The 24390-nt window shown below is 40.3% G+C and overlaps 1 protein-coding gene across 4 annotated transcripts in view; it reads left to right on the forward strand.

Moving 5' to 3' along the window:
* Syne1 (spectrin repeat containing nuclear envelope protein 1) overlaps positions 1 to 24390 on the forward strand; it is a 478529-nt gene that overhangs the window by 358196 nt on the left and 95943 nt on the right. For all 4 annotated transcript variants that reach the window (XM_076926749.1, XM_076926750.1, XM_076926751.1 and 1 more), the window contains 11 exons: positions 113 to 268; positions 824 to 1033; positions 7722 to 7823; positions 10335 to 10454; positions 12899 to 13099; positions 15961 to 16134; positions 17904 to 18035; positions 19729 to 19925; positions 20930 to 21062; positions 21426 to 21608; positions 23365 to 23514. In XM_076926749.1, coding sequence (XP_076782864.1) covers positions 113 to 268; positions 824 to 1033; positions 7722 to 7823; positions 10335 to 10454; positions 12899 to 13099; positions 15961 to 16134; positions 17904 to 18035; positions 19729 to 19925; positions 20930 to 21062; positions 21426 to 21608; positions 23365 to 23514 — 1758 coding nt within the window. The remainder of the gene's footprint in view (positions 1 to 112; positions 269 to 823; positions 1034 to 7721; positions 7824 to 10334; positions 10455 to 12898; positions 13100 to 15960; positions 16135 to 17903; positions 18036 to 19728; positions 19926 to 20929; positions 21063 to 21425; positions 21609 to 23364; positions 23515 to 24390) is intronic.

The raw sequence follows: 24390 nt of genomic DNA on the forward strand, positions 1-24390 counted from the left end.
CAATTCCCAAGAGCTGGGGTCACAGGTCTGTACCATTACACCTGGATTGAAATTGACTGTTCTATTTGTTTTGAGTGTCTCTCTGTGTCCCCTTCCCTCCCCCCACACCCAGAGTGGAGGGACAGACAGACAGAACATTCACTTGGAGCAGAAGTTGTACGACGGAGTCTCAGCCACTTCCACCTGGTTGGATGACGTTGAAGAGCGTTTATTTGTGGCCACAGCACTTTTGCCAGAAGAAACAGAAGCTTGTCTCTTCAACCAGGAGGTAAGGTTGACAGTTTCTGTTCCATGCATGAAATTTCAAAGCAATTACAACTAGAAATGGGTAGTTATATACATCTAAAGAATACCAAGAGCAAGACAGCTCTAACAAAGTGCTGGGGCTTGTTTCCAAGAAACATAGTGTGGGACAGAATTTTTTAATCATAAAAAGTTCTCAAATATATGTATGATATGTACTTGTATAGATTTTTAATGTGAGTGTAAGAAGAGAAGAAATGGAGAACTCTGGGTTATCCTACATTTCAAATCCTCCCTGTATGAAGCACAAACTATAAGGACCAAATTCCTAACCAGCATTTAATTTTTTAAAAGTTAATTTTTAGCAATGCATATTATTATTATCTAATGATATAAAGTCTCTGAGAAAAAACTCTGCTAGAACAACTTACCTGTGATCTATAGAAGTTCCCAAAAGAGACTCAGCTTGTATCAGTGTAATTTTTGCTAAGTGCAAGGTTTCCTAGACTTCCCAGGGGCCCATAACTTGATTTATAGAAATCCAAACAATGAGGTAAAGCTTGGCTTTCATCAACCCTAGGCTCTTGCCAAGGACATTAAGGAAATGTCTGAAGAAATGGATAAGAACAAGAACTTGTTTTCCCAAGCATTCCCAGAGGACAGTGACAACCGGGATGTCATCGAAGACACTCTGGGTTGTCTTTTGGGCAGATTATCCCTGCTGGACTCAGTAGTGGATCAGAGATGTCATCAGATGAAGGAAAGACTCCAGCAAATCCTCAGTTTTCAGGTAAATGAGAGGACACAAAGGGTTTGGGCCATTTTAAAGGAACAGTGATAACCATCAGCAAAGAGTATCTTCCAAGCATTTTCTATGTGTGGCGTGTTTGTAGTGAGGTATCTGAGGGTTTGTGTGAATGCACATGCACACGCAGGTGTGCATACGTGTGGGGGGTCATTCCTCAGGAATCATCTACCTTATATTCATTTTAACTTTTACTTCATTTCCTTATCTAATATGTGTATATGGGGGTGGGAAGCATGAATGTTGAAGTCAGAGGACAACTCATATGAGTCCATTGTCTCCTCCTACAATGGGAGTCCCGGGGAAGATGCTCATTATACACTGAGCCATCTTTCTGGCCCATGCACATTGTTTTGAAGCATAAAGAACCCGTGACTCACTGTTCTTAAAGTAGGCTGGCTGCCTAGTGAAGCCCAGGGATCTCATCCCTTCCTCTCCAGGGCTGGAGATTACAAGGGTGCTTTACTATAACTAACTCTTTACATGGGTTCTGTGGATCAAACTCACGTCTTTGTGTTTGCCATATAAGCATCTTAGTGTCTGAGCTCTCTGTCAGCCCATCTTATAAACATTTTTAATGGATTACAAAGAGCTAGAACATTGCAGAAAAACAGGTGGATTGAACTAAAGATTTAGAAAGCCAAGTATCATGCTTTTAGAATTTGGAAGGTTGAGAAAACTGCTTAGTCAAATTAAGAGTTGAATATAAGTTTAAATTCAACCAATAAAATCTACATTACCATTTATTGTAATTTCCAGTTGGTAATAGTAGAGTTTAATTCTTGTTACCAAAGAACATGCAAGAAGTGCTGGAATATTGAAAACACACTACTCTCAAAAGGTTTTGAAATGGCTGTGGTCTAATTTCTTCTACGTCTCTCAGAATTACATTGGAAACTATTACACTACTTTCCAATCCTAACTCAAGATTTATTACTTTTCACTGCCATATTAGAATCCCAGGGCCAGATACGTAATTTTGTGCTTATGAAACCTTTTTGGTCTCGAGTCACTGGAAAAAGTAGAAAAGTCACTGATAAACTTTTAGTATTGATGTCTTTCTTTTTTTATGATATTTTTATTTGATGTTTTATTTACATTTAAGATGTTATCTCCTTTCCCCATTCCTTTTCCCTAACTAGGAACCCCCAATCCCATCCCCTCTCCTCCTGCTTCTATGAAGATGTGCCTCCACCCAACCACCCACTCCCACTTCCCCACCCTTGAGTTCCTCCTTGATGTCTTTCATGCCCAATAAAAAGGACCCTTTTCAGAATACTTAAGTCCAACAGAAGCTATTTTGAGCAAACATGGGAGAGTTTGATGTAATTCAAAATCTTTTTTAAAAGTTTCTATGAAGTATTAAATGTTACATTCACCAAGAAACATGGAACTTTCTAGATAGTCATATAAAGGGACAGATCATTACCACTTTCAAATAATCTGTAGTCTTAAAAGTAGAAATGAGAGATGGAAAGATGGTCCAGTGGTTAAAGGGTCTTGCTGCTAAGCCTGAAGACCTGGATTTAATCCCTTGAGCCTCCTTTCTAGAAGAATATAACTGACTCCCACATGTTATCCTTTTACCTTGACATATGTACTGTGGCACACATACATGAAATAAATAACATTTTATATGTATATATTTTATATGAACAGATATTTTATATGAATCATTTCTAAATCTCTATAGTATCCCTACTAGGTATATGTTGTTCAAACAGAATGAAGATTAAGACTAAGTCCGTGAATCCAACAAGTTTATTTTATTGGCTTTATTTGCCATCCTCAGTTATAAAACCAATCCTGTGGACTGGCCTTTGACTCACTAAGCAGCCCAGGCTCTCCGGTCTCCACAGCCATGTGCTTCAAATTTCAGCTTTGTCTCTTGCTGCTGTATATTCTTAATTGCTTCATGACGTTGAGCCTCGGTGTCCTCAACTATACCCTCAGTCACTGCCTCACAATATTGTAAGGCTTCAATAAGTTAAACCCTTTAAGACACTCTCAGTAGACCCTAATACATAACAAGTACTCAACAAATTTTGTCATCATCATATTTTGTTATTGAGTATGGTTAAAAAAGACAAAGGCTCCCAAGTCAGTGGAAAGTTTACATTACTTCTCCAGGTTTATGCGGTGCTCAAGAGGTGGGAAGGGATTTAAGAGAGCATTTCTGCATTACAAAGTATGGGATCAGTGGGCAGGAAAGTGACTCGAGATTCATTTTGAGTAGAAAGGCATTAGGTGATGGCTTGGATGGGAGGAATGAGGGAAAGGATACCCACTAAAGAGCCCAAGGATGCTGGCTTTCACATCTGAAGGCCTCAACAAACAAGGGAGGCAGAAAGATAGCAGTACCACTGGCCAGCAAAGTAGACTATACTCTTGGAAGTGCTTTGATGGAGGTATAGTTGGCATTAAGATATGCAGGTGAAGAATCACAGTAGGCATCTGAGTGTGTGACACTATGGCACGGAGGAATGGCCTTGGTGGGATTCACATCTGTGTTTGTTAGAATGCATGGTATAGAACAAGGAAAGAGAAATTTACTTGGAATCGGAAAAGCAGTGTTGAATTTTTTGGGTGTTATATTTTGCACACATGTATACTGACTGTGCCTGGAAAGGCACCAGGCCCATTACAGTATGAAAAAAATAATTTTCACCACTCTAAAATGTATTGTCTATGAAGAAAGTTGCCAGATTATTACAGCATTTTAGTCTGTAAGCCACACAAGATGCTTGCTTAGCCATGCAATTGTAAACCCCTCAAAACTGTATTTACTTCTGTCTAGTTGCTTATACCAAGTTAATACTTATGGCAGTTTTGAGTTTGATAATTATAACCAGCGACAGTAAAATATTAACTAAGCATGATTTCTTCAGAATTTAGTTAGTCATAGGGGATCATGGAAATAACATGTAATCACGAAATTCTCTTTAAATCATGTTCTCGGTTTTTCTTGGGCAAAGAAGTTTCCACTTGTTTGTTGGCAGCCAGCTCACAAACAGAAATTGACAATTCAAATGTTGATGTTCTGATTTAATTGAAGGATCTGTATGTGTTGAATATTAAGTGTGTCACAATCAAATTAGCTGTCACTATTCTAGTTTTTAACCCATAGATTTAATCCCAAGCAAATTTCAGTATTTTGAAAAATACTGAATATTTTAAGTGACTTTTAAAAAGTGAGAGGCTAAGAAATTCTGTAATAACAGCAAGTCAGCATTACCAATTTCAAGGCTTCAGAATGTCTATGAATTTGCTCTTCAAATGACTCTTAGCCTCCCTTTAGTCTCTGATTGAAATAAATAAATGGTAATATCTGTTATATCTATTATGTACTGATTCCTTAATTACTGCTGTGTCACAAGCATAGTAATGACAATTTGTTGCATCCTTTGGATTTATTCCTCCTTGTTTTTTATTCTGAAGAAAACAATGAGCATAAAGCCATTGCCACTACCCAGCAATTCTTAGCAATTTTTCCACAAACCACCTTATTGTTCTCTCAATTAGTCTTTCCCAATAGTTACCATGGCTTCTAGAAATAACAACTATGTTTCCTTATATGTTAAGTAGGACACAGGGGAAACACCCTACAGAAAAGACATAGCGGGTATAAAGGAAAGGTTCACACTTCGTTTCTAAACCATGTTAGGTTACTTCTACTCAGTTCTTTAGATGAAGAGAGCTGACACAGCCTTGAGTATATGTAGACACCGATGGACACTCAGAAGTAAATAGATACCCCTATCATGGGCAATGGTTAGGGCTTCTTGCTTTTGACTTTAGTCAAATGAATGAGAAACATTTTACATTTGGCTTATTTAAAAAGTTATTGTGGTAATTCTAAGAGCCTGTGACCTCTCCTTGAATGTCGCTGAGTAATAAGATCATATTTGGAACCCATGAAAAACTCATTATTTCTCCAGTACTCAGAATGATTTCCTATTTCTCTGGCTTCTGAGCTTGCAGCTCAGATTGAGTTTTGGTTAGTGACAACTGTTGCCTTTCACACTTTCAACACCATATTCTCATTTCAGCCCCTTCCCCCTCCCTTCTTCCCTCCTTCCCTCCCTTCGTTCTTTCCTCTCTCCATCTCTCCCTTCCTCTTGCCTCTTTCCCTTCTTCTTTATCATTTCTAGTGATCAAACCTTGGAACTTTTGCATGCTAAAAATATACTACAGGACTCAACATACCACCAGTCCTCAAATTATTTTGCTCAATTTCTACATTATTCTGCTTTGTAGCCTTGCATTATGATGCCTGCGTACATTCATTTTAAAGAATATATTTACTTTTATTTTATGGCAGGAGTGTTTTACCTGCATGTATGTGTGTATAACACTAGTACCCTAAGAAGTCAAAATAGGGCCCTGGATTCCCTGGAACTGGTGTTGGAGACAGTTGCAAGAGGCCATGTGGATACTAGAAACCAAACTTGGGTCCTCTGCATGAGCAGAAAGTACTCTTAACTTCTGAGCCATCTCTCCAGCCCTTGCATAGATTCTCTTTTCCCCTCAATTTAAACAAATTTTATCCAAGAATAAGTCAACTTTTTCTTTTCTTTTATTGAAAATAGATTTTTTTTTTCTCACACAATAGATCCTGGTTACCATTTCCCCTTCTCCTCCCCCTTCCAGCTTCTCCCCACCTCCCCTTCCGTCCAGATCCATGTTCTTTCTATCTTTCATTAGGAAACAAACAGGCTTTTATGGCAATATGGTATGATGATATAATATAATATAATATAATACAAGGCATAAAACAAAAGCTAACATATAAGAACTGGATAAAACAAACAGAAATAAAAAAAAAACCCAAGAGAAGACACAAGAAAGAGATCTTCTTTTGAACATGTAGGAATCCTATAAAAACATTAAGCTTGGAGCCATCATGTACACACAAAGCCCCTGTAGGAAAGAAGAAAGAGAAAAAAAATTATCATATATATGATAATTGTTTTAAAAAGAAGGAAAAGCCCTGACACAACATTATGAGACAAAGAATCTCCAAGGATACTGTTAAGTCCACTTTCTGTTGGCATCTGCTGCTGGGCTTGTAGCTTCCCTTTAAGCATAGTTTGTTTCCCCAGTGCGATTCCCTTGAAGAAAGCTAAATTTTCATATTCCTGCTTGGGGAATGTGCTGTCTTGTTCCATGACCACTTCCTCACTGACGAGGATACCATGAGGTAAACGTCAAATGTCAACCCGTGATGACCAGACAACCCCTCCTCCCTGTTTGCTAACTCATAAGAGATAGGTCCAGGCTTGGTGGCAAATGCCTTTGGTCTCCGTTCTCTCAAGTTTGAGGTAGAAGGATTGCAAGTTAAGGGCAGTCTGGCTGACTTAGCAAGACTCGTGTCTTAAAAGAAAATTGAAACAAAGAACAGATGTGGTATGTCAGTGAGAAACATCCCTAGCATGCAAGAGGCTCTGAGATCAACCTGAGTACCATAAATCAAGAGAAACAACAATGACAAAACTAAAAACACAAAAGAAAGAAAAAGAAAAGACCTTATTAGCTTATTTTTTGGGGAATGTATCAGCATTTTTATAATTATTGTTTTTGGCACACAGTGCCCTTTGAAATGAGTATAGAAATTTGGGTGGCTATCTCTTCTTTGTATATGTCTCACTCAATATAAATATGTACTGGATATTAGAGGAATGATGTTTATAAACATAAGACTCAGCTGAGAACTTTTTGTAATGCCATTTTCTGTATCTTTGATATACATAGATAGCTTTGATTTTTCATACTTTTTAATAAGTCAAAAATATATACTGGGGAGATGGCTCAGCCTTTAAGCGCACATGCTATTCTTCCAGAGGACTAGAGTTGGTTCCCAACACCCTTGCTACCTGTTGATCCAGTTCCAGGGTATCTGATGCCCTCTTCCATCCTTCCTGGGTACTTTTGTTCACATGCTCAGATACATACAGTTAAATAAAAACTAAATCTTAAAAGTTTTACAATTAAAAATTGATTTTAAAAGCCCAAGGTTGTTAAAATAATATATCTGGAAGGACATGCACTGGTTATATACAACACTATATAACTATAGGGTTTTATCTAAAGGACGTAAGCCTCTCTAGAATTAGATGTCTGTAGAGGGTCCTGGAAGAAAGAAAGTCTCATGGTATTGTGTGACATTGAATTCCTAGGACATGTGAACAAATGTACACTTACCCCAGTGGGAAATAAAAGACAGAGTAAAATAAGGATGCCACCGAGGTCCAATTTGGTGATTAGTGAGTTTTATTGAAGTTCTTTTAGAAATATGGAGCAGATGTATTAGCAACGCCCAATCCATCAATTCTTACTGCGTAAACATGCTTGGGGTAAAGCACAGGCCTAGTGCATCTGCTCGGTTTCAGGAACTTCCTTTGAGTTGTTTTCTTCCTGTCTTAATGTGTTTCCTTATAGGGAGGAATCTTTCACCTCTTCTTAGAACATGCTGTTATTTCACCATTCTTTAATATCCTCTTTTAAAACCAGTTTTCCCCTGAGGTTAAAAGGTTTTAATTTCAAAGGAAACTGCTATATAAAATACTCAGGGGTAGAGAGGTGTCTGTGTATCATCTCCTTCAATCTGTGTGATATTTTTAACCATTCTATTTCCGCATTTTACATGTTGTCTTTTTATGGCTTTCTTCTTCAGAATGACATGAAGGTGTTGTTTACATCATTAGCTGACAACAAATACATCATTCTGCAGAAGTTGGCAAATGTGTTTGAACAGCCCATCGTGGAACAGATGCAGGTATGTACAGGCCTGTCCCAGAATAGTAGATATACTACAGATCACTGCTTTAGTGTGGGATGTCAAATGTTTTTAGACTGATTAATGCCATGCTATGGCATTTTTATTCAATGTATATTTTGGACTTCAATATTGGATTTGGCTTAAGTGTCCAATGATACTGACTTGGTCACTTCTACATATATTTATGGAATGTGATGAGGTCAGAAGTAAGGTCAGTGATAGCTGCTGCACTGAAGGAATTTGCAGCTTCAAAATGACATCAGAAATGACCTCCGTGATGTAGGAAAGAAAGAGGATAATCTCAGGTGTGGGTTCCCAATTTCACCCTATTGAAGGAGGCTCTTCTGGTATTCACCACTGAATGGACAGGGTAGCTGGCTTGTGAGCTTCTGAAGCTTCCTGTCTCACCGCCCACCTCACTGTGGGGATACTTTGATTACAGATGCCTGCTGTCATGTCTGGTTTTATGTGGTCCCTAGGAGTATGAATTAGGGTTGCCAGTAGATCCCTTTACCCACTGAGCCACCTCCTCAGTCCCCCAAAATGTTCTTGTTCTAGGCTCCTCCTACTTTATTGTTTAGCTCTTTGTAGAACTCAGAGTCAGAAATACATTTCTCTTAGTTTGTAGATGCTTGTTTTTATTGCTGACTTGAGAAATCCCAAAATCTGTCTAATTCCCAAAGATCCCCAAGGGTTTGAAATACCACAATTGAATGTCTTATTAAAGATAAAAATAGGAGGGCCTATTTTTATCCCCTATACTGAGAACCCAGTAGGCTCTTCTGGTTGGGGCTCTATCTTTCCATTTTGAAAACTTTTCAAATAATTTATTTAATTCTTTTCATTTCTTCCTTTCATCTGCCTCCCCTTGACAATTTTGAGGAGATACTGGTTCATTGGGCCGTTTGTTGAACAAGCTCTCTGTTTATGTTTTAAGGTCCCACAGTTGGGCTTATGAATCTCCATCTTTCTTGACAGTAGAGGAGTGACCACAGCCCTTCCTGAAGCAGAGTAGACTTGGGGGTGCCTTGTGGACAATGTTTTGTAATTTCTAGACCCCATTTTCTTTCTTTTCTTTCTCCTCCTCCTCCTTTCCTCTCTCATTGTTTCCTTTCTTTATTGCTCCATCCCTCTCCCCTTCCACCCTGCCTCTTTCCCTCTCCCATGCTCCCTCCCTTCTTTTGTTCTTCCTCCCCCAAGGTATTGCTAGTAGGTGAGCTGCCTCCAGGATTATAGGCATGGACAACCTCCTCCAATTTTCCCCTTTTCAGTCCAACACTGAAGCCTACTGCCATATCTGTCATCCCTTAGTCTAGAAAGCCCTTTTCCTTCTCCAGATAGGAGACCTGAGGAGAGCTTGCCCTAGACTTCATCTGCACCCTGAGCCTTTCATCTGCGGAAGAAAGGACAATGTGGCGTGAAGCAGGGATAGGGTTTCTATTCTCTCAGCAGCTTTTTGCCAGCACTCTGTCTCTGTCTTCCACGTTACTGAGACTCCCAATGCTATAAACTTGGTGGTGCAGTTCTTCCACTAGGTCAGAATTCAGCTTTCTCAGCATTAGTAAAAATTGGTATATTTGTCTGAATTCTAACGTTGAGAACTTGTTGGTCTTATTGTCTTCCCTGTTTCCTTGCCCCAGCGGATTTAAGGAGGAAAGCACTCCCAAAACAAGCAAACAAAATATTCACTATTGTATCAGAGAGGTTTCAGGACAGGAAAAGGAGGACATGTGTTTCATCTGCCATCTGGAGACCAGACTCCTCTCCTTGTCAAGGGCAACTAGGTTGTAGTTCTTCCAAAAACCCACTTAGACCGGAGTCTGTTGGTCTGGTCCTCCCTCCTCCATTCCCCTGTCAGAGATGAGTTGCATCATGAATTTTAGTACCTAAATGCTATTGAGATTTGGTTTGTTTTCTACCGGCATCCTGACCAAGACTGTCAGCTCCTTGAAGTCTAGGGCAAGGTCTCCTCTTCCCCGAGAACTCATCCTGGGCAGACAAGGCTCAGCCAGTTTAATCCTTGCTAATTGACTTTGCCACTTTAGAGTGAGGACCAACCATTTATCTCCCAGGCTTTCCTCACACTTTCCTGTTGCTCCACCAGCAGAGTGTCCAGAGATTCTCCATTGCATTCTAGGAAGGTACATTGTCCCCAAGGCATCTCAGGAGCATACCTTATCCACAGTCTGTCCTACATATTACTTCTGACGTAGGATGATTTATCTACGCATCCGCTTGTTTAAGGAGGCCTTTCCTCTCCCAGCTCTTCATCCTAGTTCTACCCCACCTCCTTGCCTAATAAAGCTGATGTAATATAATAAAAGGACCGTCTCTTTTTCCAGTAGTATGTGTTGATGCTTTTTGTGTGTATGTTTTTTAAGTTACTCTCTTCTTATGTATTTAAAATAATTTTTGAAAGTAAAAGTAAAAATAACAAAAAGTCAAAAAGCTTCTGCGGGGCAGGATTGTACTTCAGAGTCTGAACGAAACATTGTGAATCTCACCTAGGCCATCCAACAGGCGGAAGAGGGACTCAGGGAGCTCGATGGTGGAATCTCTGAGTTGAAACGGCGGGCTGACAAGTTACAAGTGGAGCAGTCTGCTCTGCAAGAACTCTCCAAGCTCCAGGTACCATCTCCAGTGAGGTAGCTCAGCCTCAGTGGCCCATCTTAATGGAAAATCAAGGAAACGTTTTCACCATCTTATTGGAAATTTATTCAAACAAACGTCACATCATTTAGGTCTCAACTTTTATTTAGAATAGAAACAGAAGGAACACTACCCAATTCGTTCTATGAAGCTACAATTACGCTCATACTTAAACCTCACAAAGACCCAACAAAAAAAGAGAACATCAACTTTTATTTAGAAGTAACAAAACTTTTCTGAACTTTCGGCTAATTTTAGTACAATTGAATGATCTAAAGTCTCATGCAGCCAGCATCCATATTTTTTTTTTTTTTGACACATGCCCTTATGGCGATATCTAAGCACCATGTTATAGTTCATTGGTAGCATTTATTTATTTATTTATTTATTTATTTATGCTCCTGAAAATATAATTACCCTTATAATAATCCTTATGATCCCTACCTAGTAAAATTAAAGATAAGAGGATTTTCATCTAATATTATAATATATTTCTAGGGATGATTTAACAGAGTAAATACTCAAGGTAAGACTTTTTAGAACATAGGCTTCAAATGAGAGTTTATCAGGCATACATGCTGGAATGTAATACAAATGCTCAATTCCAAACCAGCAACAAAACTTACAAAGTTTAGAAATGCATGCAGAATTTTCCATCAGTTTTCAGAGATAAAGAAAAAACCCACTTAGTGTTAATTCTGACACCCTGGCAGAACTACAACATGGGGTAGAGGACAGAACTGAGACACCTTCCCAAACCTGTGAAGACATGTTTGGGAAAGCAAGCTGTATTCTTAAACTATGTGCGGTTGGATATCGCTGCACATGATAGGTTAGTTTTTGTCTCTGGGCATTACTGTAGAACACTTGGGGCACTGAGTGAAACACTAAGTTCTAAGTCCTTCTCCTGAGAAATCACAAAGGCTCTTACAAACAAGAAGTCACTCTCAGTTCAACTGTCTCAGGCCCTTGGTTAACATTTTGAAATGTCACAGGACAAACCTTCCCCGCCTGCTTGCCCTTCCTTTAGATCATTTTCCCACAGTGCTTTGGCGTCAGGTGTAAGAATCAAACGTCATAGCCATAAATAAGCATTCAAGTTGAACTTTTCCAGATTGAACAGTTCTGGCTGCTCCACCTCAGTATGGTGCACTAATCAGATCCGTATGCCTCCAGTAAATTTTGTTTGGTGCCTCACCATCTCCTAAAAAGTCTTTCCAGATCAAACAGTTGTTTACTTTACCACATTTGGCAGAGCCAGTTGCCTTAAGTCTGAAGGTTTTGCTCTTCACATCAATGTCCCTTGTTTTTTTTGCTCTGTTTCAAGGGTGCTCTGAGATCTGATACTGTTTAGCAGACAGCAATGTGAGAGATACTCTGTTCATTTATTACAAGAGTAAATAAATGTTAAGATCATGATAACCATAAGAATCAGGTTTTCTCTCTGTGACATCTCTCTTCATCTTGGGGACATTTTTGTTCAGCCTAACCCTATATCACATCATGGATGATCAACAGCCAGCGAAGACAGGAAATGGCCTCATAAGTCATTTCTAGGAGATACATTGTTTTAGATTGCCTGGAATCTTATTTATTTTAACTTTCATGTGTATGGGCATTTGGGTTATCTGTATGTCTGGGCAGCATGTGTGTGCCTGGTGCCACAGAAGTCAGAAGAGTGTGTTAGATCTCTTCAAAATTACAGTTGATTGTGAGCCACCATATGGATGTTGGAGCCTCTGGTAGAACAGCCAGTGCTGTTAACGGCTGAGATGATCTCTCTGTCTCTCTGTCTCTCCGTCTCTCCTTCCTTCCCTCTCCCTCTCCCCCACCCTTGCTTCGATCTTGAAACATTAAGTTTTGTGAATGTGCTAGTGATCAAAACCAAAGCCTTATGCATGCTAGCCAAGTGCCAGACTAGTGGGCTATGTCCTCAGCACTATATGTTTACTCTTTAATAAATATAAATTGTATCTAATATTTGGCCTAAGTCTCTAATTTTACTTTTCTCCCAATGGTTCTTCCCACATTATGTTATTTATTTAGTTTTTCTTTACTTCTTCTTCTATGATTTATGACTTCTTCGTTAAGAGCACAATCAAATTTAAAACAAAAGAGAATATGTTGGATTGCCAAGCAAGATGAACAAGAGAGCTTGAGCTCACCAAGGGTAAAACCCAGGAAAGTCATGACCCCACGCATACGTACTACAAGGTTTAGAGACAGCCATCCAGAGTGTCTCTTTTCCTTTTTGAGATACTCCCCAGGGAGGCTCATAAGGAAGACAGGCAGTTTGCTTCCATGCCGAGACTCCCTGGAAGATCCATTTGCAGAGAGGCATGACCTTGCTGGGGTATTGGGCAGGTGATGGGCTCAGTGCTGCAACTGTGTGGTTGAGACTGGTGTTGGTGTCTTTGCCTTAGGACATGTATGATGAGCTGTTGGTGACCATCGGCTCCCGGAGGAGCAGCCTCAACCAGAACCTTGCTCTCAAGAGTCAGTATGATCAGGCTCTGCAAGATCTGGTAGATCTGCTGGACACTGGGCAGGAGAAGATGGCAGGGGACCAGAAGATCATTGTATCCTCCAAAGAAGAGGTCCAGCAACTTCTCGGCAAGCACAAGGTGAGAAGAGACCAGGAAAGCGTAGCTGAAATAGCATAGTCTCAAACCTTTATATAGAGGGGTTTGGTATCTCAAACCAAATATGCCTGGTTTTTATGAATTCTATTTGTATAATTACACATCTAAGTGGTCTATAGACATTTGTTCAAATCCCTAGCTTCTGGACTAAAGAGAAATGGTAAAGGGTATTTGTATAATTTTTTAAATTAAAAAGTAATTTTATCAGTAATTTTACTTATCATTTCTCCATGAATGTTAACTCAACTCTTGCCATATATAAACTTTAATCAAAGAGAAACTAATAGCCTTTCCTTAGAGGGACCCCGATTCTCTCTCTCTCTCTCTCTCTCTCTCTCTCTCTCTCTCTCTCTCTTTCTCTCTCTCTCTTTTTCCTCTCTCTCTCTCTCTTTCTTTCTTTTTCTTTTAAAAGACAGGGTCTCACGTAGCTCAAGCTGGCCTCAAACTCACTGTATAGCTAAAGGTGACCTTGAACTTCTGATCCTCCTGCCTTTACCTCCTGAGATCTGAAATTAAAAGTATGTGCAACTAAGCTTATGTTTATGTGGTCCTGGGGATGGACCCCAGGACTTTGTGCGTGTGAGATATAAAAGCTCCACCAGTGGATCCCATCACTAACTACATTCTGCATTCAGTACTCAGTTTTCCCTTATGCATTTGCTAGGGCCTCTAGACCACCTAGCTCTCGGTGCTCTCTCTCCCCTTCACTGTCCTGGCATAGACTCCTCACTTCACTCTGGGAATACAGGGCTGCCCATTCAGCTTTGGTGTCTGTTACTTGCGTCATTCAGATCTCCTGGATCTTAAGCACATTCCCCTGTAGTTGCTGTTGGCCTCAGAGATTTTCTTCAGCTTTTACCACATAATCAGGCTTGGGGAACCCCGAGATTGCTTCGTTAGTGTGTTTCCAAATGAAGCTCGGATTCATTACTCCTTAATGAATAAATACATGTTTTAGACACAGACACACACACACACACACACACACACACTCCTAATTTAACACATTTTTAGCAATGACTATGGATAGTTTACCAGGCCACAGACTCAGCCTCCAAGGCTATGGGAAATCCCAGAAGAAAAACAAAACAGTCTCACTGAGTTTTAAATGATTGACATTCTACTGTTGTGTGGCTCTCTGGTGGGCTATTATTTTTGATTGTGGGGGGAGGCGGACTATACATTTTTTTTTTTTTTTTTGCTATTTTCTCCCAGGGGTTTTCTGTCTAAAGAGTTGTATGATTTATTAAAGCCTTATCATTTGGCTATGAAAACATTGCTTTAAAGTTCACAGCTGTTTTTTCTCAAATCTGACCATAGCAATAAAAGATCACTCTGAGTTTTTCCAGAAGGGAGACTAGGATCAAGGAGCAATTGAACAACAGAGAAAAGACACTCAGTTAGGAAAAAATTCTAAGGGAGTAGACCCCAGCTGCCACTTCGGCTGCACAGGGGACCCTTTGGCCGTTGGAAATGCTGCCAAGGCCAGAGCAGGAGGTAAGCTTGTGTTGAAAGCAGGCTTGACTCAGCGCATGTTTGGCTTGGCACGTCTTTTTCAGCCAGACAATCATTTCATCAACTGATGGTTGGTTAATCATAATGGTTCCAAGCTAGGCCTGTTGTCACAGGCTTGTATTGTAATCTCGATTTCAAGTTCAAGGCCTACCTAGGCTAAAGAGCAAGTTGAGCAGGAGTGAATACATGAGATTTTGTCTGGGAATAAACAATAAAACAACATAGGCTGCTCATATACCTCATGGGTAAAGTCGGTGCCCAGTGTTCTTGGGTCTTGGGCACTGATCTTGATTCCTGGCACAACAAAGCAATTATGGTGCTGGTGCTGGTGATCAATGTACGGTCCAGTCTAGGTTTTATGGGTGACCTCTACAGCTTTGTTGGGGGGTGGGGGGGGGCAACATTACAGTCATTTGATAGGAATTAAAACTTCAACTCTGCCCAACTTAACTGGATGACCTTGTGCTAGCTACATAGACTGGATGGCTCTATGCTACCACCTGTAAAAGGTCAGATAAGTAATTCACAGACCTTCAGAATTGTCATAAGGATGACATGAGTTGGGTAAAGAGTTTATAATAAGAATGTATAGTCTAGTCTAGTACTTCAGTTCCATCCGTGGTCCTTGGGTGAAGAACTGGGGTAGAATGAGATTCTATTTACATAAATGAAGATCTATTTATATAAAAGGTAGTATCTAAGAAGTGTAAGCTTATGCAGTTCTATTGCAAGGAAATATAATACAAAGGAAATGTAAAATCGTTGTTAACAAAGTATTATATGCCTAGATATGCTTGGATATCTGTCTTGAGCAAGGCAGAGGAAGAGTCTGTAAGTTGGAAAGAGTAGGTCTTAAGCCCAGCCATGGAAGGAAAAGAAATCATCTCAAGAAAAAGAGGTATCCAGATCTGAAGACAAGAGTGAGGGGACTAATATATCCAAGGGACACAGGAGGCGCGGAGTGTGACAGGCATGGTCGACGGATGTCAGCAGAGAATGCTCCTTTATCAACTAGTCACAGATGAAAGGGCTTATCTTGGAGACTTGTGTCTGTAGCACAGTGATGAGCCATCTGTACTTGAGTAGAGTTAAAAGGGAAGGCCAATTAGGAGCTCGGAGCCTAGACTTTGCAGGAATGCCCTATAGGAAGCACACAGTGTCTGTTAAGATGGTGGTTCATTAGGGTGAGATGGGGAGGGGAGAGGCAGTGGAATGATACGTCCTTTGCGTTAACTGTGTTCCATCAGCTTCCGCTGTTGTAAGAGTTCTTATTTAAAGCTAATGTCCAAAGGAGCTGCTGACCTCCTTCTGCCTGACAAAACTTGCAGGAATACTTCCAGGGCCTGGAATCACACATGATTTTGACTGAAATGCTCTTCAGAAAGATCGTTGGCTTTGCAGTTTTGGAGGAAACTCAGTCCCACAGGAACCGCATGGCTCAGGCCTCTGCTGTGTTGAAGCAGGCTCACAAGAGAGGGGTGGAGCTTGAATACATCCTAGAGGTGAGACCACCCATGTCAGCATCTTTCTGACTGCAAAACTGAGCTACCTGGGCTCTCTCCTTTAGAATTATATTGTCTTATAACCATGGGGTGGTGGGTTTTCATTTACGTTCGGTATGTGATACGTTGTGTTGTGAGTCAGCTGGGTGAATCCCAACCTTAGTATGTATAAAGATGCTCGCAGACTTGAGGTTCAAGCCAAAAACCTAAGTAGGAGCATGAAATTAGAAAAATACATATCCCTGGCCCTATCCATGCAGTTGTTCTTGTGTTAAGACCTGTCACTGGAATCTAGAAGCCAGAGGACAGCCTGGGAACAAACTGTTTTGGTCTGAGAGCAAAGGTGTAAAGATTCATTTGTTGTAAAATAGCCATCCAGGGAGCTGGAGAGATGACTCAGTGGTTAGGAAGAGAGCGCCTGTTGTTCTTATAGAGAACATAAGTTTGGTTCCTAGGTACCACATTGGGAGGCCCATGACTCTTCTGTAAGTGCTTGCACCCGTGTTAACGTATGGATACATATATATACCATTGAAAGTTTAAAAGTTGAACAGCAGCAGCCCAGAAACTCTAAACCAAAATAATGAAATAAAGGTTCAAGATCCACAGCCACCATAAACAGTGTTCTAGGAATTTGCTCTTCTGCCCAAGAAATTCCATTCCCTCGTTCTGTTCACTTGCTTCTGCTTACTCGTTGTAAGTGAAGAAATCAAGTATTTATTCGCTCAGCAGTTATCAAGTTGTCACCAGATTCCCAGGCAAGGGAAATATAAACATGTTCCCAGGACTGCCCTCAGTGAGACTGTGATCCAATGAGGGAACAAGAACACAGACTTCAGAATGCAGAATGATGTCTCTACAGGGAAGCAAACAGCCTTTTAAATACCAGATCGTACAGATAATGAGGAAAAAAGGATGCTGCCTCTTAACAGGGCCCAGACTCTGGAACAGGAGTTGGCCCCTGGGTCAATTGTAGCCTGTTTTATGTAAAGGTTATTTGGGTATAATAGTTTTATTGGTTTGCTTGTTAATCTCCAACTGTCTTCATCCAATGGAGCAGCCAAGACCAGTTGCAATAGATAAATAAAATATAAAGCTGAAAATATTTACTCTCTGGTTTATTGTAGAAAGAGTCTGCAAGCTAATGCCCTTGACTCAGCGCACAAATGTATGACCTTGAACACCAAACAGATAGTCCATAGAGCTAAGTAATTAGCCACAGAACCCTGTGTAAATTACTTGTAGATGGGTCCCTTCCTTTCGTTAATAATTAGCTCAGTTGCGTAAGATGGCCCAAGTCCTTTAATCTTCCCATTTTCCTTAAAAGTTTTAGGAGTTATATCTCCTTTCTTTTTTAAATTTGTTTTAGTTCCTGAGAATTTTATATACAAATACTATATTTATATCATTTTCATCCCTCCAACTTCTCCCCTCCCCATCTTGTAATTTCATGACCACACACACACACACACACACTGTGAGATGGATGGAGCTGCACACTTTTGAGGGCCACCGTTGTGTCACTTGCTTTAGATCCATCATTTGTTTCCCCAGACAAATGCCAGCTAAACATTTCTGACATTACTTGAAGCAGATTATCTTACAAATTTTACACACATGGGGAAATGCTATTCTTTTTGTATGCTGGTTGCTTGTTTTTGTTTTCCTGAGGCCCCTTGTTGCTAAAAACCCAGGCTGTCCTTGAACTTGTGATCCTCTTGCCAGCCTCCCTAGTGCAGGGATTCCATTAACTACTGTTGTGTTTATAGATGTGGTCCCATCTGGATGAGAATTGCCAGGAGCTCAGCAGACAGCTGGAGGTGATAGAAAACAGCATCCCAAGTGTGGGCCTGGTAGAGGAGAGTGAGGACAGACTTGTGGAAAGGACAACTCTCTACCAGGTTTGGACTCCAAGGATGTCTCAGTGATACTGTTAATGACAATGTTTCCTTTAGAAATTTGCCAATAACTTTTAACAGAATTTGAACAAGTTTGTGATAAACTTCATTTCATCCTTTACTTTTCTTTAAATTTGCTGAAATTCATGGGCGCATCGTAGACTGTGTCTGCAATGTTCACAGTGTATGTGTATTTTACTATTGTTTGATGGTTTCATATATTATACAGTGAGGTTTAGCCCCAGCCCCACTTGACCTTTCTAATCGACCTCTATCTAAGGTTAAAGCCTTGTTACTCACAAGGGTTCCTCCTAGTTTCATGCTTTTTGTGTGTGCATATAATCTGCTGGATTTAATTAGAATTTCTTAATTAAAAAACTCTCTTGGTCTGCACTCTGCCACTCAGTAGCAGGGGTAGAGGCTTTCTTGACAAGCATGTTGCCATGAGGTAGATTCTCAGCTCTGTGAAATAGATAATAGACAGATAGATGATAGGTACATAGATAGATAGATGATATATAGATGAGAGATATGTGATAGATACATAGATAAATACAGGTGCTATACAGATGATAGAGATGATAGATTATAGGTAGATAGATAGATAGATAGATAGATAGATAGATAGATAGAAAACATAGATGATAGATTGACAAATATGATAGACAGACCTACTGACAAATAGGTGATAGGTGAAAAAGATAGACCATAGATGATAGATACATAGATAGATGGTATATAGATGATAGGGAGATAAAAATAGATAGCGATACATGGATGATAGATTGAGAAAGATGATAAATAGGTATACAGATAGATAACAGATAATGGATGATAGACAATAGATTACAAACAGATGACAAATAGCACGTTTGGAACTAGTTATCTCATTTTTTATTGGATATTATATTTACATTTCAGATTTTTATCCTCTTACCCTATTCCCCACCACCACCCAGGAACTCCCTATCCCATCCCCCCTCCTCCTGCTTCCATGAGGATGTGCCCCCACCTACCCCCCACTCCCACCTCTCCACCCTCAAATTCCCCCCACTCAGCATCTAGCCTTCATGAGACCAAGGACCTCCTCTCCCACCTATGCCCGACAAGGCCATCCTCCCCTACATATACAGCTGGAGCCATGGGTCCCTCCCTATGTGCTCCCAAGCTGGTGGTTTAGACCCTGGGAGCTCTGGTTGGTTGGTATTGTTGCTCTCCTCATGGGACCACAAAACCTTTCAGCTCCTTCAGTCTTCTCTCTAACCCCTCCATTGGGAACCCCTTGAACAGATCAGTGGTTAGCTGTGAGCATCTGCCTCTGAATATGTCAGACTCTGGCAGACCTCTGAGGAGACACTCATTTTTAAACCTTTCAAGGCATCTTCACCGAACTTCTACCAAGCTTTTTTTTTTTTTTTTTTTTTTTTTTTTTTTTTTGTACATTGGATTGATGTCACAGTTTTAGAGATATTTCAGCTTGATAGCTGTAAACACATCCAAAGTTCCTAACAAATTAAAAAAGAGAACGTCTATATTTTGATAAATATGTTTTCAAGTTTTCAGAGCTGCAGAGTGAGGATGGTTTATGCTTGGTAACAGACAATACCAATGGTATAGATATCAGAGGAATTATAACACTCAGTGACAGGAGCTGCACTGAGTCAAACTTTTAACCCAATGTCATCGATCGTTTTAGCATTTAAAATCCAGCCTTAATGAATACCAGCCCAAACTGTATCAAGTGTTAGATGACGGGAAGCGGCTTTTGATGTCTGTCAGCTGTTCAGAGCTTGAAAGTCTGCTAAATCAGCTGGGAGAACGCTGGCTCAGTAATACGAACAAAGTATCCAAGGAACTTCACAGACTGGAGACCATACTGAAGCACTGGACCAGGTAGTAGGATGAGTATTTGGTGTGTGTTTTGATAAGCTCTGTGGTGTATTAGTAAGACTAGTTGATACTGGGCTTGGAAAATATCTGCATATTTAGACAAAGGCATAGTTTAGGAAACAAAGACAACCAGAAAATCCTGATGGGATTCTCCTTAAAACTGGCAAGGAGATCGGTACCCAATACATTGGTGTTGTGCTCCCCCGCTCCCCTTCCTTGTCTAGTTACTACAAAGCCTTAGAGACAGGGGCATTGCTGAGTAAGACATTCCTTCTCAAGGACCATGGAGGGTATGTTAGATTGTCATTGCTGTGAGTGACAGCTGGGACAAACAATTTATCAGCAGGAATATTTATCTTCATTCACTTTTCAGAGGTTTCAGGCCCAGGTAAGCCCGATCTATTATGTTGGGTCCTGGAGCAGAATAGTGTAGTGGCAAGAAGAGATGACAGAAGAGGCAGATCACCTTATTGCTGCCAGGAACCGTGTATGTGAACATGCATGTGCGTGTGCACACATGTCAGAGACCTGGCACCCCTCAGGATAGCTCTGTATGACATCCTCTTGTTAGTCTCCACTTGAATTCTTCTAGATTCCCAACACTTTCCCACATTGTGCCACCAACTGGGGACCAAGCCTTCAACACACATGCTGGGGGCAATATTTCAAACTGAAATCCTAACGGAAGTGTTCAAGGGAGGCAGTTATTTGAAGTTTATTGAACAGAAGCACTGTTTCTTCATCACTTTTATTTCAAACACCTTTATTTTCAAACATTACCTAATATTTCCCAATGGCATCAGTGCATGAAGAGAGAAAAATATTCTTATTTTTCAGCTTAGCAATAGGGATGCTGAAAACCCAGGACAGACTTCAGCTATAAATATTAAAAGAAAAGGCATCAACCTTGTGTACTTTTTTCCGAGTCTTTTGGGGTTCTTGTTTTAACTGACAACAGACAATAGAGATTCAATGTTTCCTTAATTGACTCCTTAATGTGCCTAAAGGTATCAAAGTGAAGCCGCCGATCTGATTCACTGGTTACAATCCGCAAAGGACAGGCTGGCATTTTGGACTCAACAGTCTGTGACGGTCCCACAAGAACTGGAAATGGTCCGGGATCATCTCAACGCTTTTCTGGTAAGTCTGAGGACCTAAGGCATTTGGGTCTCATTTTGCTTCTCAGGCCAGACTCACGGATCAGTATAAATGGAAACCAGCTGTCAACAAACACAGAAAAGAAGCTAAATTGCCATAGATAGTTCTGAGGTTGAATTTGTATCTAATACTAATGCAGACTCATAGGCTCCAGGTTGCCTTTCAGGCACTGGGTTAACTTGAATGTAAAGGTGTGGTACCTTTGATTGTCCCCAAAGAGCTCACATGACAGAGACCTTGATATGAGGAAGTAATTGGTCTGTACTCCAGATGGCTCTCTGTCCTTAAACGAAAAGTTCCAGCTATTTAATGCTAAACTGAACATTGTGACTTTTCTTCTTAAAGGAGTTCTCTAAAGAAGTTGATGCCAAATCTTCCCTCAAGTCATCAGTCACAAGCACAGGAAATCAGCTCCTGCGATTAAAGAAAGTGGACACAGCTGCCCTGCGTGCTGAGCTGTCGCGCATGGACAGCCAGTGGACTGAGCTACTGACAGGCATTCCTGTCGTGCAGGAGAAGCTTCATCAGGTACCGAGAAAGGGCTTGCTTATTTGGTAACCGTTGATTCCCAGCATATAAGTGCAGATTAGAGTTATCTAGGAGCTTGTCTTTTCTCTCTGCAGTTGCAGCGTGTATTAAAACGAAACCATTTCTACAGACCACACTTCAGATGGCATTTCTCCCTAAAGCAGGCCCCTGCTCCTTTCTCTCGGTCTCTCTGTCTGTCTCTCTGCCTCTCTCTTTGTGTGTGTGTGTGTGTGTGTGTGTGTGTGTGTGTGTGTGTTGAAAACTTGACTTGAGAATGTTGACCCTGTTTGAACTGACATTTCATGGGGCGAACCTAGGCACCTCATAAAAGTGTGAAGATTTGTAACATCTAATATCTCTTAAAGACCTGCCATCTTATATTCAAGGAGGAAACTGAATTTTACTCAATATAAGAGCAGTCACTCATCATTTACAGCAGGGATATGTTCTGATAAATAGATCCTTGGTCCACTGTGCCATTGTTCAAACATCGGTGCATACTTCCCACAAACCAAGAGATCAGCACAGGCTACTTAGCTTATGATAACTCTATGGGTCTTCCATTGTATTTGGAGCGCCACATGGGACACTGTTGTTCAGTTCATGACTATATTCTGAGGAGTAATAAGTCTAACTTTCCTGGAACTCTAGAACAGTTTAATCGTTTTGTCTCTTTGACATTGACCACTACGGACCAGGTATGATAGACGCTTTTAATACACATGCTGTTTCTCTTCAATAGCTTTATATTCCTAGGTAACTGGAGCAATCCCATCTTTCTCTCCTTTCAAAGCTTCATAGCATTAGGTCATATATATTTAATTTTATATATATTTGGAGACTGGGTCTCAATCTTGTAGCCCCTGGTGGTCTTGAGTTTGTGGTGATCCTCCTGCCTCAGCTTTTGAAAGGGTTATAGGCATGATCCACCACATACCAGGCAATTTATATTTATGCATATTTAAATGATTGCTTTGTTTCTGCAAATCGTTGTAATCATGATGAGCATAATTGCTTGACATATGAAGTAAAACTCCGAATTCTGAGTATATCTTAAATACTCGGGAAATTGGCTTTCAGGGATAAACGTTAGAGTGCCAAGGAGCAGAGAAAATGATAGTTTGCCTGCTATGTGGTATTTTCCTTTTTTTCTGTTAGCATTCCCGAGTCACAATACACAGAGATTTTACAAGATAATTAACAAAACACATCTGTTGAATGTTTTGTAGTTAAGAGTTATTTTTTTCAAACTCATAAAACTAGCTGTAAAGTGAGAATATGTTTTCTTGCTGGTGTTTTGATTAATTAGTTAATATTTATGCAATGTTTATGGTATGAGATACTGAGTGAGCATTAAGTGACGAGTATTATTGTGTTTGCCTGAGGTTTCAAGCTTCAGAGATCTGAGAACTATAAAGGGCTATTATCTCTCTTGGTGTATTGGTAGAAACCTTCATAGGGCTCTTCTGTTAATATAGCCATTCTCACTCTAGGTCATGACCTCTTTGGGGGGGGGTCAAATAACCCTTTCACAGGGTCACCTCCAACCATTGGAAAAATGCAAATATTTACATTACAATTCATATAAGTAGTAAAATTGCAGTTATGAAATAGCAGGAAAAAAGGAAGAGGGTCACCACCACACAAGGGACTGTATTAAAGGGTCACGGTGTTAGGAAGGTTGAGAACCACTGTGTTAGGAGGAGTCACATCTGAACCCTAATGTTTTGAACCCATCCTGTCTCTTCTTACACAGCTCCAGATGGACAAGCTGCCTTCCCGCCACGCCATTTCTGAGGTCATGGGTTGGATCTCACTCATGGAAAGTGTCATCCTGAAGGATGAAGAGGACATTAGAAATGCCATCGGTTACAAGGCAATCCACGAATACCTTCAGAAATACAAGGTAGCTAGCGGACTCATTGAGGTTTCCATTTTCATTCACTTAGACTTTTATTTGAAGGAGCTCAGAAACTCAAACCAGGACTTCGAATGTATATCCCCCATCCAGTAAACAGACAGAGACATTGAGAAGGAAGCACATGGAAATATCAAGTAAAGATGCAGTGTTACTGTTATTTTTATTTAAAATACCCTGACTACAGCGTCTTAGGAAAGAAAGGGTTTATTCCGGCTAATACTTCCAGTGAGGATGCAGTTAGAGGGAAAGGCCTGGCAACAGGAGCGTGAGGCTGGCCAACCTCATTCCATCTGCATGCAGGAAGCAAAGAAATAGAGAGCAAAATGTAAAGCCAGGCTATAAAGCCCCCAAAACTTCCCCTGGTTATGTACTTTCTTCAGGCCCTCCAGTGAGCCTCTAATTTTTAAAGGTTTGATAACCTTCCCAGGGAACATCCAGAATGGGACCAAGTGCCCAAGTGTCCACCTATGGAGGACATTACGCATTCAGATTTTAACACATTTAAAAAATAATTATTCATCCATTTCTACATATCATACATATGCTATTTATATTATACTTTTTATATTTGTGTAATTTCATTTTGCTTTTAAGATTTATTTACTTATTACATACACAGTATTTTATCTGCATGTACACCTGTGTGCCAGAAGAGGGCACCAGATCTTATTACAGATGGTTGTGAGCCACCATATGGGCTGGGAATTGAACTCAGACCTTTAGAAGAACAGCCAGTGCCCTTAACCTCGTAAGTCCTGTCTCCAGCCCCTTGTGTAATTTTATAAACATACATGAATACATATTCAAGCTCCTAACATGGCAGGTCATGTAAAGAAGCACAGGTTGTGTCATTCAAGGCTT

This window comes from Arvicanthis niloticus, chromosome 28 (genome assembly GCF_011762505.2).
Source record: "Arvicanthis niloticus isolate mArvNil1 chromosome 28, mArvNil1.pat.X, whole genome shotgun sequence".
Classification (NCBI taxonomy): Eukaryota; Metazoa; Chordata; class Mammalia; order Rodentia; family Muridae; genus Arvicanthis; species Arvicanthis niloticus.